At 39.7% G+C, this 19,077-nt stretch overlaps 1 protein-coding gene across 1 annotated transcript; it reads right to left on the bottom strand.

The window, feature by feature from the left end:
• Nucleotides 1-10,925: 10,925 nt before the first annotated feature.
• LOC118229243 (5-hydroxytryptamine receptor 1B-like) lies at nucleotides 10,926-15,633 on the bottom strand. The gene has a single exon (XM_035421041.1). It carries the CDS (start codon nucleotides 14,375-14,377, stop codon nucleotides 13,223-13,225), a length of 1,155 nt encoding a protein of 384 aa, XP_035276932.1. The 5' UTR covers nucleotides 14,378-15,633; the 3' UTR covers nucleotides 10,926-13,222.
• Between the last annotated feature and the right edge of the window lie 3,444 nt (nucleotides 15,634-19,077).

Genomic DNA, 19,077 nt, shown 5'->3' on the forward strand with positions numbered 1-19,077 from the left:
AGCATGCTCTGTTGGACGGAGTGTAGCACAGTGGGTAAGGAACTGGGCCTTGTACCCAAAAGGTTGCAGGTTCGATTCCCGGGTAGGCCCCTGCCGTTGTACCCTTGAGCAAGGTACTTAACCGAAATTGCTTCAGTATATAAATGTTGTGTAAGTCGCTCTGGATAAGAGCATCTGCTAAATGCCTGTAATGTAATATTCTAAATGTCACTGTGATGATATGTGCAATGCCTAGAGATGTTTGTCAGATGAATGTTCAGGAATGCATGCATTTATTTGACAGTACTTTTAAAGTCTAAAGAACCAGCATTCAAAGGGTACTTGAGCCCCAGCTCTTAAGTGTAGCAAAAAATAAGTTATATATAAAGCCCCAGAGTCTCATTAATGACCCTGCAACTTCCCTAAAATGGCACCAGTAACCAAGTGCAGAGGGACTACTTGATTCCACTACCGTGGCTCTGCTTCCAATTAGCTATCTGTTTATCATTTTTAAAATCACTTTGCTAAGCAAGCCACAAAGAATTAGCAATCAGCATACCTCCTGTTCATCATCTGAGCGAGTCATGACTTTGGTACAGTAATAATCGCCAGGTTGCACTTGGTTACCTATTGAGTGACATCATAATTAATGTGTGCCGTCAATTAACACTGTGTTATCCTCCGTACAAAAATCCATTTCCTGGATGCCGGGTAAATAAAAAAAAAATAAAAAAACATTGAGCCTTGTCCCCAATGACAAATCTAGTATTCTGTCTGTGTTCCTTTTCTTGCACAGAGTCAAAGGCCACTGGATGGCTCACAATTAATACGGACATCTGCCTTTGGAGCATGCTCAAGGGCAATCTATCCAACATCGCTGCACAGCAGACAGGAAATGGTACCGTTGCCGCTCATCTGAGTCGGTTCAATTAGTCAGCAATCAGCGAGGTGAGACTGTTCAACATGCCGAGCGAGAAACGAATGGGACCTGAGAGCGCGTTCACCATCTTTAATTCCGGCAGTGATATTTCAGTGAAATGAAATGTTAAATTAATACCATTAGGGACCCTACATTCCATGAAATTTAAATAAAGCTGCAAACATTTGATCTTTATTGAGCGGTATTAGCATTCAGGTGGCTGGAACAGATAGATGGTACTGCGTTTGATGTGTTTGCAGCTGTCCTCGGTCGAGCTCTGTAAATGCATACGACACTTCAATGCGCTATTTATCTCGGCATGCAACATGGTCATATACCGAAGCAGAGGCATGGCCACACATTTGCTCTTAAGTAAATATTTTCATATTTAAGAATATATTTTCATATTTTCAATGGGAACAAGTAACATTATGCATTCCCCAGTATTGTCAGACTTGTTCAGTCATCATCCAGAATGCATTTTCAACATTTCAAAACATTTTCCCAAAGTATATCCAAAAATGGACAGTAAACTGTATTGACTGTGGGATTACTAATTACAGAAAATGACTATGCCAAAGTAGGTAAAAAAAAAAGTATTTGATGTAACAGAAAAAAAGGGTTACAATAGCTGGTACTGTATGTGTTTATCACTATGTAAAAAGTAATGTTTTTAATGTGTTTCTTTCTGTTTTTTGTTTTTGTGTCCTGCTCTAGATCTCCCTCATACTTTTTCTGTGAAACTAATGGCTTGGATAATTGCAAACGGTCTTTTGGGATAGAGAGCCACTCAAAGCATACCTTGACATCTAGCAGCCAATGGCTCTTTTAACAGGATTGGCCACAATCCATGTGTGGTGTTAAACAAATAACATAATCTAGAGGAGCAGGAGAAGTTAACAATCCATTGCTTGAATGAATACGTCTTTTTTGATATTTCCATGTAAACTGAAGAAGAAACTGGAACATTCTGAATGCTCGAGTGTGAATAAATGAGAACTTTTTCAGGAGATTGTGCAATTACTTTTTTGATGTTTTTCTCGCATGAAAACACTATTACTCTTTTTCCATATATTCATTTGCACATATGACAATTTTACATAACCTATAAATATGAGCTATAACATAAATAGAAAAAAGTTCTCAGTGCACACGATATTTGGTCAGAAAATCTTGAGAATACTTTCGAGTTTGGTGTGATAAACAGAGATATCCCTCCTCGCTAAATAAATTCTATCGACCTCTTAAGTGGTGTTCCCTTGCATGTCTTGCAGTTATTCTTCTCCTAAAAGATCTCGTTTACAGGGGGTAAAATTGTGGGGGCACTCTCTGAAATAACACGCGGACCAGCTACAAATTCAAATGCTGAACGAAATGGTCTGTTCTTGGACCTAATTGGCTTTCACGGCCGTTCCCGCGTGAGGAACGTCGTTTTTCCGACACAGCCCTCCTCAGTAATGCACAGCACAGCCTTGCTTCCCCTCTGCAAGACCACAGCATTAGCAAAGGGCAGGGCAGGATACCTATACGGAAACTGATGAGGTAAGGAAGTAGGAAAACACAGTGCAATTTCTTTTCCTCCGGCCTGACACCTGCGAAACCGTTGGCCCGTCGCAACAATGCGTTTCATGAATCACTGAGGACGTATTTATTTCTGGAATTAGCCGTGAAATGGACACATCCTTCAAATGGCCCCACCAGTGAGGAGAATAATGATGATTGCAATGAGAGGAATTCCTTTCTCTGACTTGATAAATCATTCCGAAAATCAATAGAAGAGAAGTGAAAGAGTATTGGATTTGTGATAGTTACATAGCGCCAGAGATATTTGATCATCGCTGCGCTGAGAATGGTGTTCAGAGTATCACAGTTTATTTTGAGGTGAAATAACCAAGCTGCAACCATGGATCCTCCGGGACATTTGTACACACCACTGAGCATGTGCTAGATAAAGTGATGCTTGCCAGTGTAGTGGTCAAATAGCAGCACAAAGCCATGGAAGATTTGTGCAGGCTTTGTCCTTTTTAGGCCGTGAATGATTGATCGCAAGTCATACCCACAGCATCCGGAACTCCATGGAGGCCATTTTTGAGACACCCCAATACCCCCCCCCCCCCCCATGTCAGGCAATTCTGCCTTTTTTTTTACACTTGTGGTGTTGCACTACAATTTGATACAGGTATAGTGCCCACAGTTAATGTCTGATGAACTAACCATTTTACAAGTGCCATTTTACAAAAGAACTATGTGACGAGGTCTTCTTCAAATGATAATGAGCACAGCAGAATTTCAAAGTCATGTTCCTACTTAAATGCAAGGCTTTATGGGTTACAAAATGATATAATATATTACTGGACAGATTTTGATATAATAATTATTTATTTTTTGTTATTTTTTACTAAACTAGTAAAAATAGTACTATACCAAAAAGGAAGATAATGGGAAATGGAAATAAGAAGACAAGGATGAAGTGCTTGTGGCTTAGAAAGAAAGAGTTAACCGTATTTATTTATTTAAATGACAGACATTATGCCTCGATCATACACATTATGAGGAAAATAGAAATCCTTCTGGTGATTGACCCACCATTAATGCCAGCAGTTCCATGAATACTGTAGCGTGCCTTTTTAATGTCATGTTGAAGCTTTATAAGCAGAAGGGGGAGAATCCCATTGTAGCCCTGTCAAATATTGAGGTCATGAGGGTGAGCATTTGAATTTCACCATCAGCAGCACAATACAAGAAATATAATTCAGCGACATTTCACCGACAGAACGAGATGACATTTCAAATCGAATCAATGTAGTCAGATGATTTAAATGGATTTCCTTTCCGCGCGTGTGTGGGGCTAATACATTTTAGTCTGTGAGATTTTCTCAGTATAGACAAGGAGAATGGCAGTCAAGTGCATCATTCCTCTGACAGCGTTTCCACGGGGTGGTCCACCGAGGAAAAAAAATAACCCACGAAAGGCCACATATTTGATTAAACACAATGAGCTCTTGAGAACCATACAAACATTCTAACCTTTTCAAAGTGAGAGGACCAGATTTATTTCCCACAATTAGATTTAATTTGGCATTTCGCTTTCACTTGGCGAGGCAATAACCTGGCCGGATTTGCGAGCATGAAACTACGTGGGGGGGCTACCGCTCTCGACAGCTCACAGGTCCAGCATTAGGCTAATACAATAGTGTGGTTAACCACCCGCAGCCTTTGTCTGACCTTACCGCTGCGTTACAATGACCAGACAAATGAAGAAAGGATACTGAGCTTGCGGAGTACTTTCAAACCTGATTTATACCTTGTTCCTTAAGGTTCCTGTAAGGCTAGGGTAGAACTTGTAAGTTGTATGGCTAGCTAGCCATCTTCTTATAAGCTTTACTCTAGTGCAGTAGCTCTTCTTATAAGCTTTACTCCCAACTTCAGGAGCATTACATATTCACAGCACTGTGGTACAATTCCCACAAGTGTGTAACAATGTAGCACAGCTCTCCCTCATCTACATCACTTCATCACCAAGAGAAACCCAGAACTTCTTAAAGGAGCAGCCAACTATAATCCCACATTAGCACAAACGGTTGGAATTATAGAATAATATATATTCAAAGGCTGGATGTCTCCTTGGGTATGGATATCTTCTTCATGTGTGGGAATGCAATTATTCTGAAGACTCCACCACAACACGGCAACTGATGACACTGATATTAAATCGGTGGAGGTTTAATTTTATTCCTGTTGGACAAAGAGACCTGTAGAAGAACGAACCATGCAAAACAGCAAAAGAAGGCAGCCCATAAAATGATCAACTAAGAAGGGGTAGGGTTAAAATTCCCAGAGCTTTCCGGTGCGATGTCCTCAGCATGATCTCTCACCTCCGTAACTTTCTCCACGATGGAAAAATGATGCAGGGCGCGCTAGAAAACAAGTAAATGGACAGTAATCTGCAGTAACTCTCGGGCCCTCATTCAGCCAGGCAGCGATACAGCGCTGAGAGAGGAGAGTGCCCGCTGAGAAATGATGCCAGGGAAGAGATAGACACATTTCGTTCTGTGTGCCAAATGGAGGGATGCTGAGTGCACAGGTCTCATTACGGCTGTGCCGGGTCCCATCCGAGGCGAAACTTGCCAGAATTTGAGGAATTCTTCCATCCCTCAGTCACCCCCCTAGAAATCCGGCTCGCCAACAACACTCTCTCCGTCACCTCATAAGACCCTCCGTCCGATGGATTTTAACGACGGAGTATACCCTGTGGAGATAAGGTTTCTTTTTTCTTTAAAAAAAAAAAAAAGCTGTTAAAGTCCAGCCGTGTAGAAAGAGAATGCTGTGGCATTAGCAGTAAATAAGACCGAATTTAACATTATAAACAAGCCGCGACTTCTGTTCCCTGGAGCTTCCCCTGTCTCCTCTGAGCCCTCCACCAAGCTGCACCTATCAATGTGTGGTGAATATATGCTCTCACCTGTCCCCCCCCCCGCCACCCCCTCGCCATCCCTCCCAGCCAACCACCTCCCTCATGCCTCACACCCCCGCCAATGAACCCCAGAGCTGTGGTGTGTGACCTGTAGCAGACTCAGCACAGCCAAATCGCTGTCAGCATCGCACACTCACAGTGGAGGCTGGCGAAGCAACCCGGTGCCTCCGCATGTTCTTCAGAAAAGGTCAGCCATGTGCAGATTTAGTCCTGTGCTTGAAAAATAAGATGGCTTAAATGACAGTTGCTGAGAAATTATGAATTTATCATTTTGAAATCTATTTCCCATTTTTAAGCCACTTTTGTAATTAGCTTGAGGGAGAGAGAGAGAGAGAGAGAGAGAGAGAGAGAGAGAGAGAGAGAGAGAGAGAGAGAGAGAGAGAGACATAGAGAGAGAGAGAGAGAGAGAGAGAGATACAGTATTGTGAAACACCTGATATTGCACACTATTAAAATATTCCACCATTTCAAGTAGTTGAATACAGTCCAGGTACAGTAGCAGAACAGGTGTCATACTGTAGCATTTGTGAATACCATATGGTTCTCAGATGTGTTTATTCTGAGCTGCACTGAAGGGTCATGCTCCGCTGGCTGGTAGTATATTGGACTTTAGAGACCGTAAAGAAGAGCCTTGATTGCCTGTTAGAAAGCAAAATGAGCACATCGCTCATGTGGTAAACAAGCTGTTTTACACCACTAAGTAGTTTGTAGCACCTCTGTGATTGGGGTTATTTCCCATCAGGAAAGCCCCTTTATGCTCGCAGCTGGTGAGGATTCTTAAAATGCGCGTGAGAAATGGCCACACATCACGGAGATTATTGATTCGGTGATCGAACCTCATCTCAAGAGACACGTGTAACACTATGTGCTCTTACATGAAGCTTCACGTTTAGTTGACGAATGCATTTTAAAGAGCTTCAAAGGCACCCAGATACCCTGTTCATATATGCGTGGCTACTCTTGACCCAGCTTGATATTCTTATGGACACTCGTGCAATTATAGAGTTATCTGTCCTGACCTCCTGTATTTGTGTGCTGCGTAGCATCCTGTATTTTGCAGTGCGTTTCTGTTTTGGGGTGCCAGCTATGCTGGTTGCTCCTGTCACTCCAAAAAAAAACTCTATCTTGCTTGTCGCAACTCTGAGAATGAATTTATATAAAAATTTGTAAGACCTTGTAAGATTCTCCTAATAGCATAATTATTATTTATATTGTATGCATGTAATTTTCACTGCTCTACCAATGGGGTATTCAGGATTTACAGAGGTCAGAGACCATTGCATTGTGTGAACTATGCATGGACAGAAAAGCATATTTTTAAATTAGCTAGCTTGTCTGTGTGCCGATCCAGTGTGTTATTACAAGCAAAAACTGAGTAACAGGAAGCTAGCAATGGTTGCCTAATTGCTGACAGCATCACAATACGGAGCAGTATTTTATTGCACGCATTCCATTTACCTGGAGATAAAGCATTTCCATGCTTCAGCCTTGCAATTTCATCAGTGTAGCAAAGCTGTCTTAGGCCTCTCCAGTGAAGATGCTTTAACATTGCGGAGACATGCTAATGAGCTGATTGGCATTCTACACTGCAGAAAAGCAATGACTGATTTTAATAGGTTTTCAAAATGATAAAACTGTGCTGGGTTATGAATAAAGTATATTTCATGTTTATGTTACATAATCTTTAATCCCCTTTGGATGTTCTGGAAGAATCAAAATTTATATAAATGTAAGTCAGCATGTTGGGAAAAACTGAGAACATACCCTGCATGATTATGTGGATTAACTCTGTCGAGTGACAGGCATATGTTGTAAGGGCAATACATGTCACTACGGCTTGTATGTACATCGTTTTCAAAATGTACTGATGTCCCAGAAAATATTGTTTTTTTGCTGTTTCGTTCTATGTTTCAGCTCGGTACAGAAATACATGAACTTATCAGTGAGGGGTGGGGCTCGAGTGTTACAAATAACTCTATGGCAATAAGAGCTCTTGAGAAAACTTCCACAGACTTTTATCTTTACAGCAAGCAAGTTCAGCGTTGTACTGCAGTAACTTGAGATATAATTTGAGCGTGAAGTGATTAAAACAGATAAAGTAGGCTAACTGTCTCCAATAAAAACAAAGTGTCCATGTTGTCCAGAATTTCATAGTTCCATCTGACAAGAGCAATATAGAAAGCTTAGTGTTTGTGCAGGGGTTCTCAAAATGTAGCCAAATGTTACACAACCCTACCATGTGACAGAGATAACGATTCACATTCAATGAAACAATTGAGTTTCTATGTTTGCTTTCAAATAAAAAAATTCACATTACATGCATTGTTTGGACAAGTCCATGTGTCATTATGAACCGTTTGCTACAAATAAAAGAGGGAGAAATTGTCTTACAGCGGTTTACATATGGTTCATCTGAAATCCTTGTTCATTGTTCCACATGTTGTGTAAAGAATATGGGTCTGACCGTCTGGGCACTCCTGAAACCAGCCTGACTTCAATCAGGCGGAACAAAACCCAGAACATACTGGCCCACCCCTTTGAGACCTCAATACTCCATCTCCACATCACCTGATCAGTAAGTAGGGCAAAGAACATATCATTTAATCATTATATGATCAAAATTGATAAAGAAAGCCTCATTTCCATGAGACAATGGGATTACATTCTGGTGACAGGTTTGGCGACATCCTCACAAAATGAATGAGAAGACTCTGTTCTTTCTCCTCTCCTCATTGCTGTTTTTTTTCTCCTTAGAGTATAATTATGATCATTATTATGTAAGATGGGTAGTGTTTTGAAGTGTTTCTTCAGAATTCTTTGCATTGTTAATGTGAATAAGTCAGCAGGGCGGTAGAAGTGTATCTCATGCCCTTATCACTTTGACTTGATATGAGGGTATGGTGTTGTGCATTTGGGGTTCTGAGTGTAGAGATTAAGACCTAAGAGATCTCAGCCTGGTTTCATTTCATTAAACTGGGTCTGAGTATAACAGGAAATCTCTGTACAACGAGCCCCCCACCCCCCCACCCCCCCACCCCCCCCCCCAATATGGCTTTGCACATTCTCACTGATGACTCAATAAATCCCTGTTAAAACAGTCACAATAAAATCCCATGAGGACATACTCTCATACACACATAAATGCATCTTTTTTTTCCAAACTTTTAAAGAAGTATTTTAGTGTATTTTTCAGTTATATTTGTTTGCAACCTGCCACCGTTTGTTTTTCAGCATGGTCCAAGAAAGGAGTTTCCGGAAGATGAATATGAATTTCAATCCCAGTGATCCCAATAATTACATTAGATTCATTTTCCAAAGAGGATATTATTGAATCAAAAGTATTCAATAACCATATGGTACAGCCTGCAGGATTTTAATATGAGCCTTTTATATGCCCACTGATTAAAATATTGCTTCCATTCTCTCTCCCCTTTAGACACAAATTATCACTCACTCCAGAACACAGAGTCTGTACTTGTGCTGTACTTTGTCATTTCCATTTTCATAAATGTGTTTTTCTCACCCAATTAATAAAGCAGTCCCAATGACAATAACCTTGGTTTTCAAAAGTATGAAGCAAATTAGCTGTCAGCCGTTTATATGTTACATTAATCTATATATTACTTGTCAGTTTTGTTCCAGCAACCTTGTAAATAAATAATCTGCCAATGAGAATACTTGAATGATCTCCGTTCAGAATATGACTAATTTCACCTGCATAACCAATTACCCACCTGCATCTCTCCTCATCTATGATTTGGACATAGCTGTCATTCCCACACTGTTCCCTTGGCACGGCATAGCTTACTTGGAACACAAGTCAACTTGTCACCCTGAAAATACAGCCTGGACACTGAAAATTAGACAGATTCTTTTGGCAGGTAGTTCGCTATAGCTAGGGCCACCAGCTTGTCTCAACCATGTGACTGGCAGGGATTTAAACTTGTATTTCAATGGTTAGCTTCCAGGAGTCCCCATAGGCACTCCAAAGGCACAGTCAAGTGACTAAGTGTACAATTGAGTTTCTAATTGAGAGATTTATTTTTTTTAAATTAGTTGATCTAATATGGGGAGAGTCAGGAAGGAAAGTAAACATGGATGGAAGTTTCAAAAGCATGTCTTTGAGCCAGTGGTTTGCACTCCTGGTCATGAAGAGCTGCAGGGTCTGCTTGCTCTCATTGTTACTTAGAACTTGAGCAGCACAGGAACTGATCAATTATAGCAGTTGATTGCACAGTTAACTCAGGTTACCCGGTTTCTGGGATCTGAATCAGTTGCTGATCTTAAGGAAAAAACAAAAACCAGCATATTCTGTGGCTCTCCAGGATTCAAGATGATTCGCTGTGATTATTTAATTAGTTGAATTATTAATTTAAAAATTGTATTCAGTTTTTGTGTGCAAGTTAAATGTTACATAACTGCCCTCATTTTTGATTAGCTTTCCCCACTGCTTCTAAGAAAACCAATCATGCCCCTGTAAAACATTTTAAAAAGCTGCAGTATGTCAGTGGTAGTAAGTAATCGAAAATTATCATAGGAGTGTCACTTGTAAACTTTGCTGTCAATCACCATCTGTGCTGAATTAATGGCTGAATTATTTTATAAACTTAGATTATTGAGGTGGTGCAAATTAAATAATTGTTTGAGAATCAGATATCCTAACCTATCACAAGGCTATCACAACCAATAGCTCGCGGAGGACTGAAGTATAATGCAAGAAAACAAGGGGAGACAAACTGGTGGTCCTAGCAATAGCTATAGCTCTCCTATACGATACATTTAATTTAGCCATAACATTTGGTCTAATAAGATTTTTCCTCTGCATGTATGTAGACGTCATGACCAGTCATGAACCAAACATTTGCTGCCCCAAGGTTTTTTTTTTAACCAATAACCACAGAACAATTGTGCTGTAATAAGCCAACCAGAAAAATATGCCATGCCAGTTTATCATGGACAGAACCTCTATAGTGCCATTTGTCCTGATTCCATAAAAGGTTGACTGAAGCAATCAAATAATAAGAATAAGTAACCATTTGAATCTGCACAAAGTGAGAAAAGATGCAAAAGGCTGAGAAATGTTCTAGAGATGTGTAGTATTCAAAAAAAGGAAAAAGCAATTTTGTCAGGTCATTCAAACTCAAGGGTCTCTGTTCAAGTTAAATTTAATCTAAAATCACCTTATAAATTAATAGTGTCTTAGATGAGACCTGTAGAAAGTCAATGTCAAATTGTAAAAAAATCCTTGTTTGATTATATTTTTTGACTTATTGTCATACAGATGACTCCTTTGCCATCTGTGTGATATATGTAATCTCTACTGTACATAATGAGCCTTCCCAGAACATGCTGTACTTATGTTCAACTTTGCCTAAGTACTTATGTCCATTAAAGCACCACATAATTTTCCTGATCTATCCACCCATTGTTTCTGGATGGCCTTACTGTAAACCTGTGTGTGTGTGTACGTGCATGCGAGCGTGCATGCGTGCGTGTGAGTGCATTCTCACTATCATGCGCTTTCTCCAACAAAACGGCCAAATTCCTCAGAAATGTTTTCAGGTCAGGTTTTATTTATTGTATCTTTTCACAGCAGCAGCAATTTAAGCTCCATCTGGAGGGAACTTAACCCACAATTCACAGCACGGTTGCATGTGTGCAGAGAAGCCTTTATTGTACAGCAGACCTTGCATGAAAGATGGTTTCCATTACATGGGCACTGCGACTCTCTGTGTTCCAGAACACATTTCCATGGCAAACTGTGTCATTGAACACATGTAGTATTCCTGTCGTAGATTTAGGCACACTTTTGGTCATATCAGCTGCAACTACCCCTCTAATAAAATGTTAAGTCATGAATTTTTTTTTTTCATCTTATACCACTTTTCAGAACTAAGTAATGCAGGTGGATTGACAATTTCTATCATGGGAATCAGAGTACATTACGACTGTTTTCCAGATATGTAGCTCTTGCACAATCACATATGAAGGCTGGCATATCGTAATTACATTGTGCAAACAGCAAGCAACAAACTGAAACTAGTACAGTAAGAGAAAAAGGGATACATATCTTGCCATTCTCTGATCAACAGGTCAAGTTAAAGATCTGGCCTCAATAATTCTGCCTTTGCAGAAATATATCCTTTAAAGGTTGATATCCTGTTTAGCTTAATGTCCACACAACCACTCATTTCCAAATAACAATTAATAAGTTGGGCCCAAAAATAAATGAAACTGAGAAATTAATACATGAATGTATACATACGTGCATACATATATTTTACTGTACATACATTTCAATTTACACATTAGGTTTGCATAAAAAACATGTTTTCAATCCTTTAAATTCCTACCTCTGGTACACATTATCCATAATACAACTAGTAAGTCATTTTCATGGGAGGATGTGCTAGCCCACATCTTATTTGTTTCCTACTTAACTTTTGTGTGATATTTCGCAATAAATTGCAGGCATATTCGTTTTTGTCATTACACTACTGGAGCTGCTGAAAATTGTCTAACTCAAGCTCATAATTAGTCTCCATTCGACTCATTCTGACATAACCTTATTTTCTGAATAGGCTACATTATGATCTATAGACCATCATTTTTAGCAGGTGAAATAAAACAATCTAATCAGATTGTGCAAGTTTATACTCAATAAACAATTCTATTATTAAAATATGCCAATCAACGGGTGGCAGACTTCAATAATTGGCTACATCCACGAATGTCTATTTTATTGATTTTTTAGTCGCTAAGAAAATCGTATAATTTAGTTAATATGGGTGTATGACGATGTAAGTAAATATAATACATATTGATACATTTACAATAAACACAAACTATATAAATTATATAAACAATTACACTGCTTTAAGCCATGTTGGATATTAATAATCAGTTATGAAACAGTTAATTTGGTAGTAAATGATAGAAGCGAAGTCTCCAATCTGTGAACACGAAATGTCTCTTGAGGGTTGAATCAAGTCTGTTTTTACAGCCCGTCATTAATAATACGATAATGTTGAGTTTAACTATTTAAGAATGATCAATGGGCATTTGCAGCTGAACTGCAACATGTATCATACTACGTCGCTGACGAGTATGCTTTTTGTCATTCAGGAATGGTTAATTGCTTGGCTGCATTGATTCTGCAACGTCAATATGAATGTCCATTTGTATCGGATTTTACATTACTATTGATATTAGATAATTCTTAGACAAACCAGAACTTGCGTTACGCACAAAATTATAGGGCTTCAGAAACTGGCTATTTCTTTTGCATTGTGAAGTCAATTAATCGGTGCCAAGCCCTTTCACAGAATTGCGCTTTCTGGTAAATAAATAAATAAATAAATAAATAAATAAATAAATAAATAAATACACTTTAGCTGTGTATAAAGTAGCTAATATTTTGTCTGAGAGACTGCTGTTTACTGTTATATTTAACCCAAACCACTGACAGCTTTAAGCTTGTGTATATGCTCAAAGCCTCTCTCCATAGCAATATCTTGCTGCTTAACGTTGTGTTTCCGTTTTAGAAAGGACTCAAACACAATACGTGAAGTACATCTTGTCGTTTGGAATGCAGAATGCAGAGATGCAGTTTTTAATTTGCGCAAGTTTTCTAAGCAGTGGCTTTGGCAGTAGACTAGCCACAAAATGGTTTGCTACCGTGATATAAGCTAGAATTGTAGTGATACACTTAAGTTTAACAGGAAATAATGAACATATTTTGACAATGTTTTATGTTTATCAGGATCACATAACAAAGATTTTGTGGACCATTACATCAGGAGACGATTTTGGTAGCCGTAGCTTGTTTCACGTTGCGCTTTACCGGTACCTCAAGATCTACAACACCTAAAGCGTACGAGCTTGTGAAAAGCCTTTTTGAAATCATCGTTGGACATTGTATAAATGATGGGATTGATTAAAGAGTTAAGGTAACCTAGCCACGTGAATATGTCAAATAACTCTTGATAGAAAGTGCAGGTTGTACATATAGACACCAATAACGTGTAAATGAAGAAGGGCAACCAGCATATTATGTATGCGCCCAATATTATTCCCAAAGTTTTAGTCGCCTTTTTCTCCCTGGCAGCGGAGATTCGCTTCTTTTCCAAAAGTGCATCGGACACGGTCACTTTAACCTGATTTGCACTGATGGAGGAACCTGTATCGTAAGAGGAGGATTCGTGCGTACCGTAGGTCAGAGACGTCGTAGACGCCACGGATCCCGGCGAGTTTGTGATCAAATGAGCTGAAGTAAGTCTTTTCCCTGTTTTTTTGGGCGACTGTTTTAAGATCCGTTTTCGGGCTTCAACGTAGATCCGACCATAGAGAACAATAAGCAGCAGAGTGGGTATATAAAAAGCCCCAAACGTTGAATAGATAGTGTAGAAAATGTGGTCTGTATTTACATCACAGCTGGTCAACTCCCCCGCTTTGACCTGACGCCAGAACAAGGGTGGCATAGAGATGGAGATAGCAATCACCCAAGCGGTAGCAATCATCCCCGCCGCGCGCGCTGATGTGCGCTTTTTTGAATATTCGACTGCATCCGTTATAGCCCAGTAACGATCCAAGGCAATTACACAGAGGTGAAGAATTGATGCTGTGCAACACGTGATATCCGAAGACAACCAAATGTCGCATATCACTTGGCCCAAGGTCCATGTGTGAGTTACCGTGTACAATGCGCTTATGGGCATCACCAAAATGGACACTAAAAGGTCGGTGACGGCTAGTGAGGCTATAAGAAAGTTCGCTGGAGTGTGCAACTTCCTGGACTGATAAATTGTAGCAATGACGAAAGCGTTTGATAATGTTGTGGCAAAAGTTATAATTGACAGGGTTACCGCTAAGCCTGCCTGGAAAACGAGATTTGCGTCTTTTTCCTCCACTTTTGAGGTGTAGTTCGCATTTGTGTCGTTGGTTGAAATATTCAGCAGCCCTCCGTAAATCGCGGGCGTCGGCTTGAACTGACTAGAGCGCTCCATCCCTCACGACAGTCTAATCCTACGTCTGATGTGAAGCACTATCTACAGAATTATCAAAGAGCCTTTTCTTTTTTTAGAAATAAATAAAAGAGCGACATCGCTAAAACAGAGGTATGTCTTCCCGGTAGAATGTCGATATCCTGGACATCTTTTCCACATATAACTCTCTTCCAGTCCACTGTTTCACTGTGACACAGGTCACAGCAGATGCAGTGAAATAAATGTGTAGAAGCGTTTCAGTGGCCGGTGGCGCTTTCCGTTTGCTTAAAAAAAACTCTTCATTCACATTTTCCACAAAAGTTAAAGCCTAAAGTCTCCATCACCAACGATTCCACTGTACCCACTCTTATATCATTCTTCTTATTGCATTCTGTCCATATTGGAAAAACAACTGTACATTCAAGAATAAAAAAATACATGATCCCTTTACATGTGTGATATTCTAGTCCATTTTGAGGCGAATTTCTATACTGTGCAGTTCTTCAGAAGTTTGACAGTAGAGTGAAAGGGTGTGCACCCGGCTCCGTACAACGCATTCTGGCAGAAAACACGCAGCACTGATCGAAATGGCCCCTTTCCTCTCCAAAAGGAGTGAGAGTTGTCGTCCACCGGGTCGTAACGTCCATGCGTTTGCAATGCTGCCTGTCCACAACCAACGAAGAGTGAAAACTGCCGTTACGAGGTTGCAGTTTCAACTAAATTTAGTTTCACTGGACTGCGTCAGGACCTTCGTGGGTCCAGCATCAGACACTCCAAGAGGCTCGTTGCTCGGGATACTCCCGAATTTCAGGTTTGAATCACAGCTTCCACACGATGTAGAACCTTGGACAACTCTCATCTTAGCTCCATGAAGAATGCGTGGCACATCCTTGTACCCGTTATTTGTTTTGTTTGCTCTGTTTCTGAGGAAATACCATTCGAATTCGTTGTTCAAGTTACTCTGACTTTTAAAATAAAATTGCTGTCTGTCTGATGTGAAATTAACTTTTAGAAAGATGCGATTGTGACTGCAACACATGCCAATAGGAAAATAATGATCCGTTCATTCGTCTTTGCAATTCCATTGACCGGGATACAACAGATCAGTTAGTCCACCAAAACGAATAGTATTAGAGATTTGAAGCGTTAACGATACAAGATGAATTAATGTCCTGAATGTCGCAGTTTACAGCGCAAATGCGAATGCCGCTCTTCGGTTCTGCACGCTGTAGTACAGTGCGTTCCACTACGGGTTCTTGCCACGGCGCGTGGCAGTGTTTACCGAACTAGCCTGCTGCACCAGCCCTTTCCCGCAGGGGTCTCTATAATCACATCCGCCCATTGACAAACTGCTTGTTTCTTGAGTGCTCTCACGTCCCCAGATATTTGGAACATTCAGTGTATTCCCACCTAGCTGGAAAACACAAATTGCGCTTACTCCATCTTTTGAATGTATTTTTAGTTGGCTTTTGACATTTATGGGTGTAAGTGCAGCTATTATCTCTCTAATTGTTTCACCATTCACAATCCATTCTACTTAAAATCTTTAAAAAGAAAGAAAAAACTAGCTATTTCTCTGTATATACTTCTGCAGTGTCTTAAAACAAATGACCCGCTACGTAATGCATCCATTATTTAACCAAGGCTTTTTGTGGAATTTAACAGAAAATCTTAGCAGTTCCTTACTCTGATTGCAGCAAACGGAGTTTTGGCCTGAATAGATGAAGGGCCACACAGAATCACAATGGTCACCAGGCCAGACACTTTTACGATGCTTTTCAAGTATGATCAGAGATAGTTCTATCTTGAGGTTTGTTGTCTATACTGTCTTTTATTGGAAAAAAACTTTTAAAAAAAAGAACATGCATTTACAACCTTGTGTTCACACACACACACACACACACACACACACACACATTCAGGATGATGGGGTAGTGTAGTTCCACTTCCTAAGATTCATAATCATAACCCTCCACAGTAACCCATACTGCTGATATGTGCATTTTATAGCATTCATAAAACCTCTTCAGAATATTCATATTTGTACCATATCCATATCAGGACAACTTTCTTTCTCACATGTAAGTGTATCCTATGTCCCGATATATGTTGCCTGTCAGATAATTAAATTCATATCCTGCTCTATTTTATTTAATTACTTTTTTATCTTCTCAGGTATGTCCCTGTGTCATTTTCATAGATAATGTACATTGTCTGTGTCAGTTTCATAATTGTCAAGAACTCGATCATTGCTTAATGGATTTTTAATCCATCCATGTTCTTACAGGCTTTTCCACATATGAATATTCCAGTGCTCATAGTTATTCGATTCTTCAGGCACATCAATGTCTTGGTCCACACAAACAGCTTTTGTGCAAACCATATAGAGTGAGTATTGCAGGCTTATTTGTTACATTTTGGAAGAAGAGATGGTTTAAAAAAAAAAATTAACATAGCCTACACAGTGCCTGTGGATTCAAACACATTAAGCCATATGTCAGAATATTTGCAGCCATAGGTTTTCATGGACATAACAATGAATATGCTCTCATCATGAAGCAAAGAAGGATGAGCAGGGATTTTATTCATTTATTTATTTATTTTATTGTGCTGTGAACACAACATGAAAAGTAACGTGTTGTATAGCTTTGATAATATTTGACCGCTCTCTCGGCCTGCAGTATGGTCCTCTTGCTCACCTTTCTGGTCAGTGAGCAAAAACAAAGAATGTGTTACAATTATGTGCCTTCCATGCTGTTTTCATTGGTTGCATTACTCAGAAAAGCAGACAGCACACATCTCACTGTTAATGGGCCTTCAGTGTATTTGACTCGATTCACATGCAAGACGATATTCAGTACAGAAGCCATTCATAATCCAATATGTTAACTAAAATGAATACAGGCTGGTGACAGGCTATGTGATTCAATGGCAAAAAAATATGGCCTTTAAATAAATCGAACGATTCATTAAATAAATAGAAAGAGATCACAGGCTTCAGGCTGTCATTGAATGCAAAGGATCTCTAACCAAGTAATTTGTCAAATTACTTGTGGTCTGCTAAAATGAGGGGACTACATATAAAAAAGGGCTGTAATTCCTACACAGATCACCCGATATGGATGTAAATACCCTCAAATCAAAACGGGCAGTCTGCACTTTAGCCTCATATCCATTGTTTCAGGTTCAATGTGCTAGAGTACAGAGCCAAGATAACAAAAAATTGTGTCACTGTCCAAATACTTACAGACTGCGCTGTAGCAGCTGAAATGTTAAGACAAGGGATTCAAAGACAATATCTGCAAGCTCGGGGTCTGAATACCCCAGAGATGTGCTTTTCACTTGACTTTTCTGTTCTGACATTGTGCTGTGTACTTTGTCAAGGAGAAAGTACAAAGCGGCTAGTATATTTCCTGCAATGTATTCTCATGCATTTACAATCAAGACAGTGGCTACAGAGATACACTATGCGACGCAGTAAATAGAACGCAATTCACTAAGCATAGCTATTAAGAAAAGGAAATGTCAAAACACGGGAGGGTAGCCACTTAAAACAAAAGAGCAGAAGGCCATATTAATGTGTAAATTACGGCCACTAAGGAAAAAGTGTATGTAATGTGATTCGTCCCTGTCCTGTGATGCAGGGCCATTCAGACTCTTTGGAGGACATATGCTGAAAATCAGATGTGGGAGGGGGAGGGGGAGGGGGAGGGGTTGGGGGTTGTCTTGTGCTTTAAAAAAAAATGCTGCAGCCAATAGGGCACTTTTGCTGTCTCATGGCAGGGGGCATATGCTTCAGCATATGTTGGTGTCTATCTGTGCACGCGCCTGCTGTGAAGGGTTCTTCACATTGCATTATACAACAGGAAAGCGTGGTCAAAAACGTGTACAGAAAAGATGAGATACTGCAATTACAGACAATTCCAAGCTAATTACTCAGTGTGCATGTCGCCTAATACCGAATCATGTTCTTTCAATTAGCTAAGGTTCTCATGCCATACCGCAAGTCTAAAACACAATGTCTCGTAAATTCATGATAACGCACATAGTGTACGCTGTAGATATCTGTACAAGGGATGAAAGGGAAAAGGGCATGATGTGTGGGGCTCCAGCTCCTGAGCACGGCATGATAACTGATATAAAAGATAACTGGCTTACAGAGCTGTGGATTTATATAAAAATGAGATCTATCCTAACCATTGTTCAACTGCACAGCCTTTCTCAGTGTTCGAACATACAAAATAAAAAACACTAATTACCCTTTATTTCAGCTCTCTGCTTGTATAAATAGGAGATAACAGGATTTCTCAAGGGGCTTCTGCAGGATTGAATCTGTCACCCCTACAATGCTGATATTATAACAGTGCCAGTAGTCTCTCCTCTGGGCCTAGTATTGATTCAGAGCTATGCAAGTGTAAAAAAGGAGGGGCGGGGGGGATAAAGGGGGAATCTGACTGCACCACCTTTAAGGGGTAAAACGCATGTAAATAAAACAGGTTATTTGAATAAGACAGTTTGAGTATGGAGTGCAAAAAAACAAGAAAATAAATCCAGCCAATCATTGTTGAGCTTTTTTTTTAAAGCAGTTCCTCTTCAGTGGCAGTAAGAACATAAAATTTACAATTTAAACCTGTAAATCTATAGCAGTTTGTAGAAAAGACATGTTTTATGTTCACATTTATATGGAATGTATCTCTAATGTATCTGAATGTATAAAGAAA

The sequence above is a fragment of the Anguilla anguilla genome, chromosome 6, assembly GCF_013347855.1.
Source record: "Anguilla anguilla isolate fAngAng1 chromosome 6, fAngAng1.pri, whole genome shotgun sequence".
Taxonomy (NCBI): Eukaryota; Metazoa; Chordata; class Actinopteri; order Anguilliformes; family Anguillidae; genus Anguilla; species Anguilla anguilla.

Excerpts from the sequence above, each read along its gene's own strand:
- LOC118229243 (XM_035421041.1), bottom strand. The coding sequence starts at position 14,377 with ATGGAGCGCTCTAGTCAGTTCAAGCCGACGCCCGCGATTTACGGAGGG.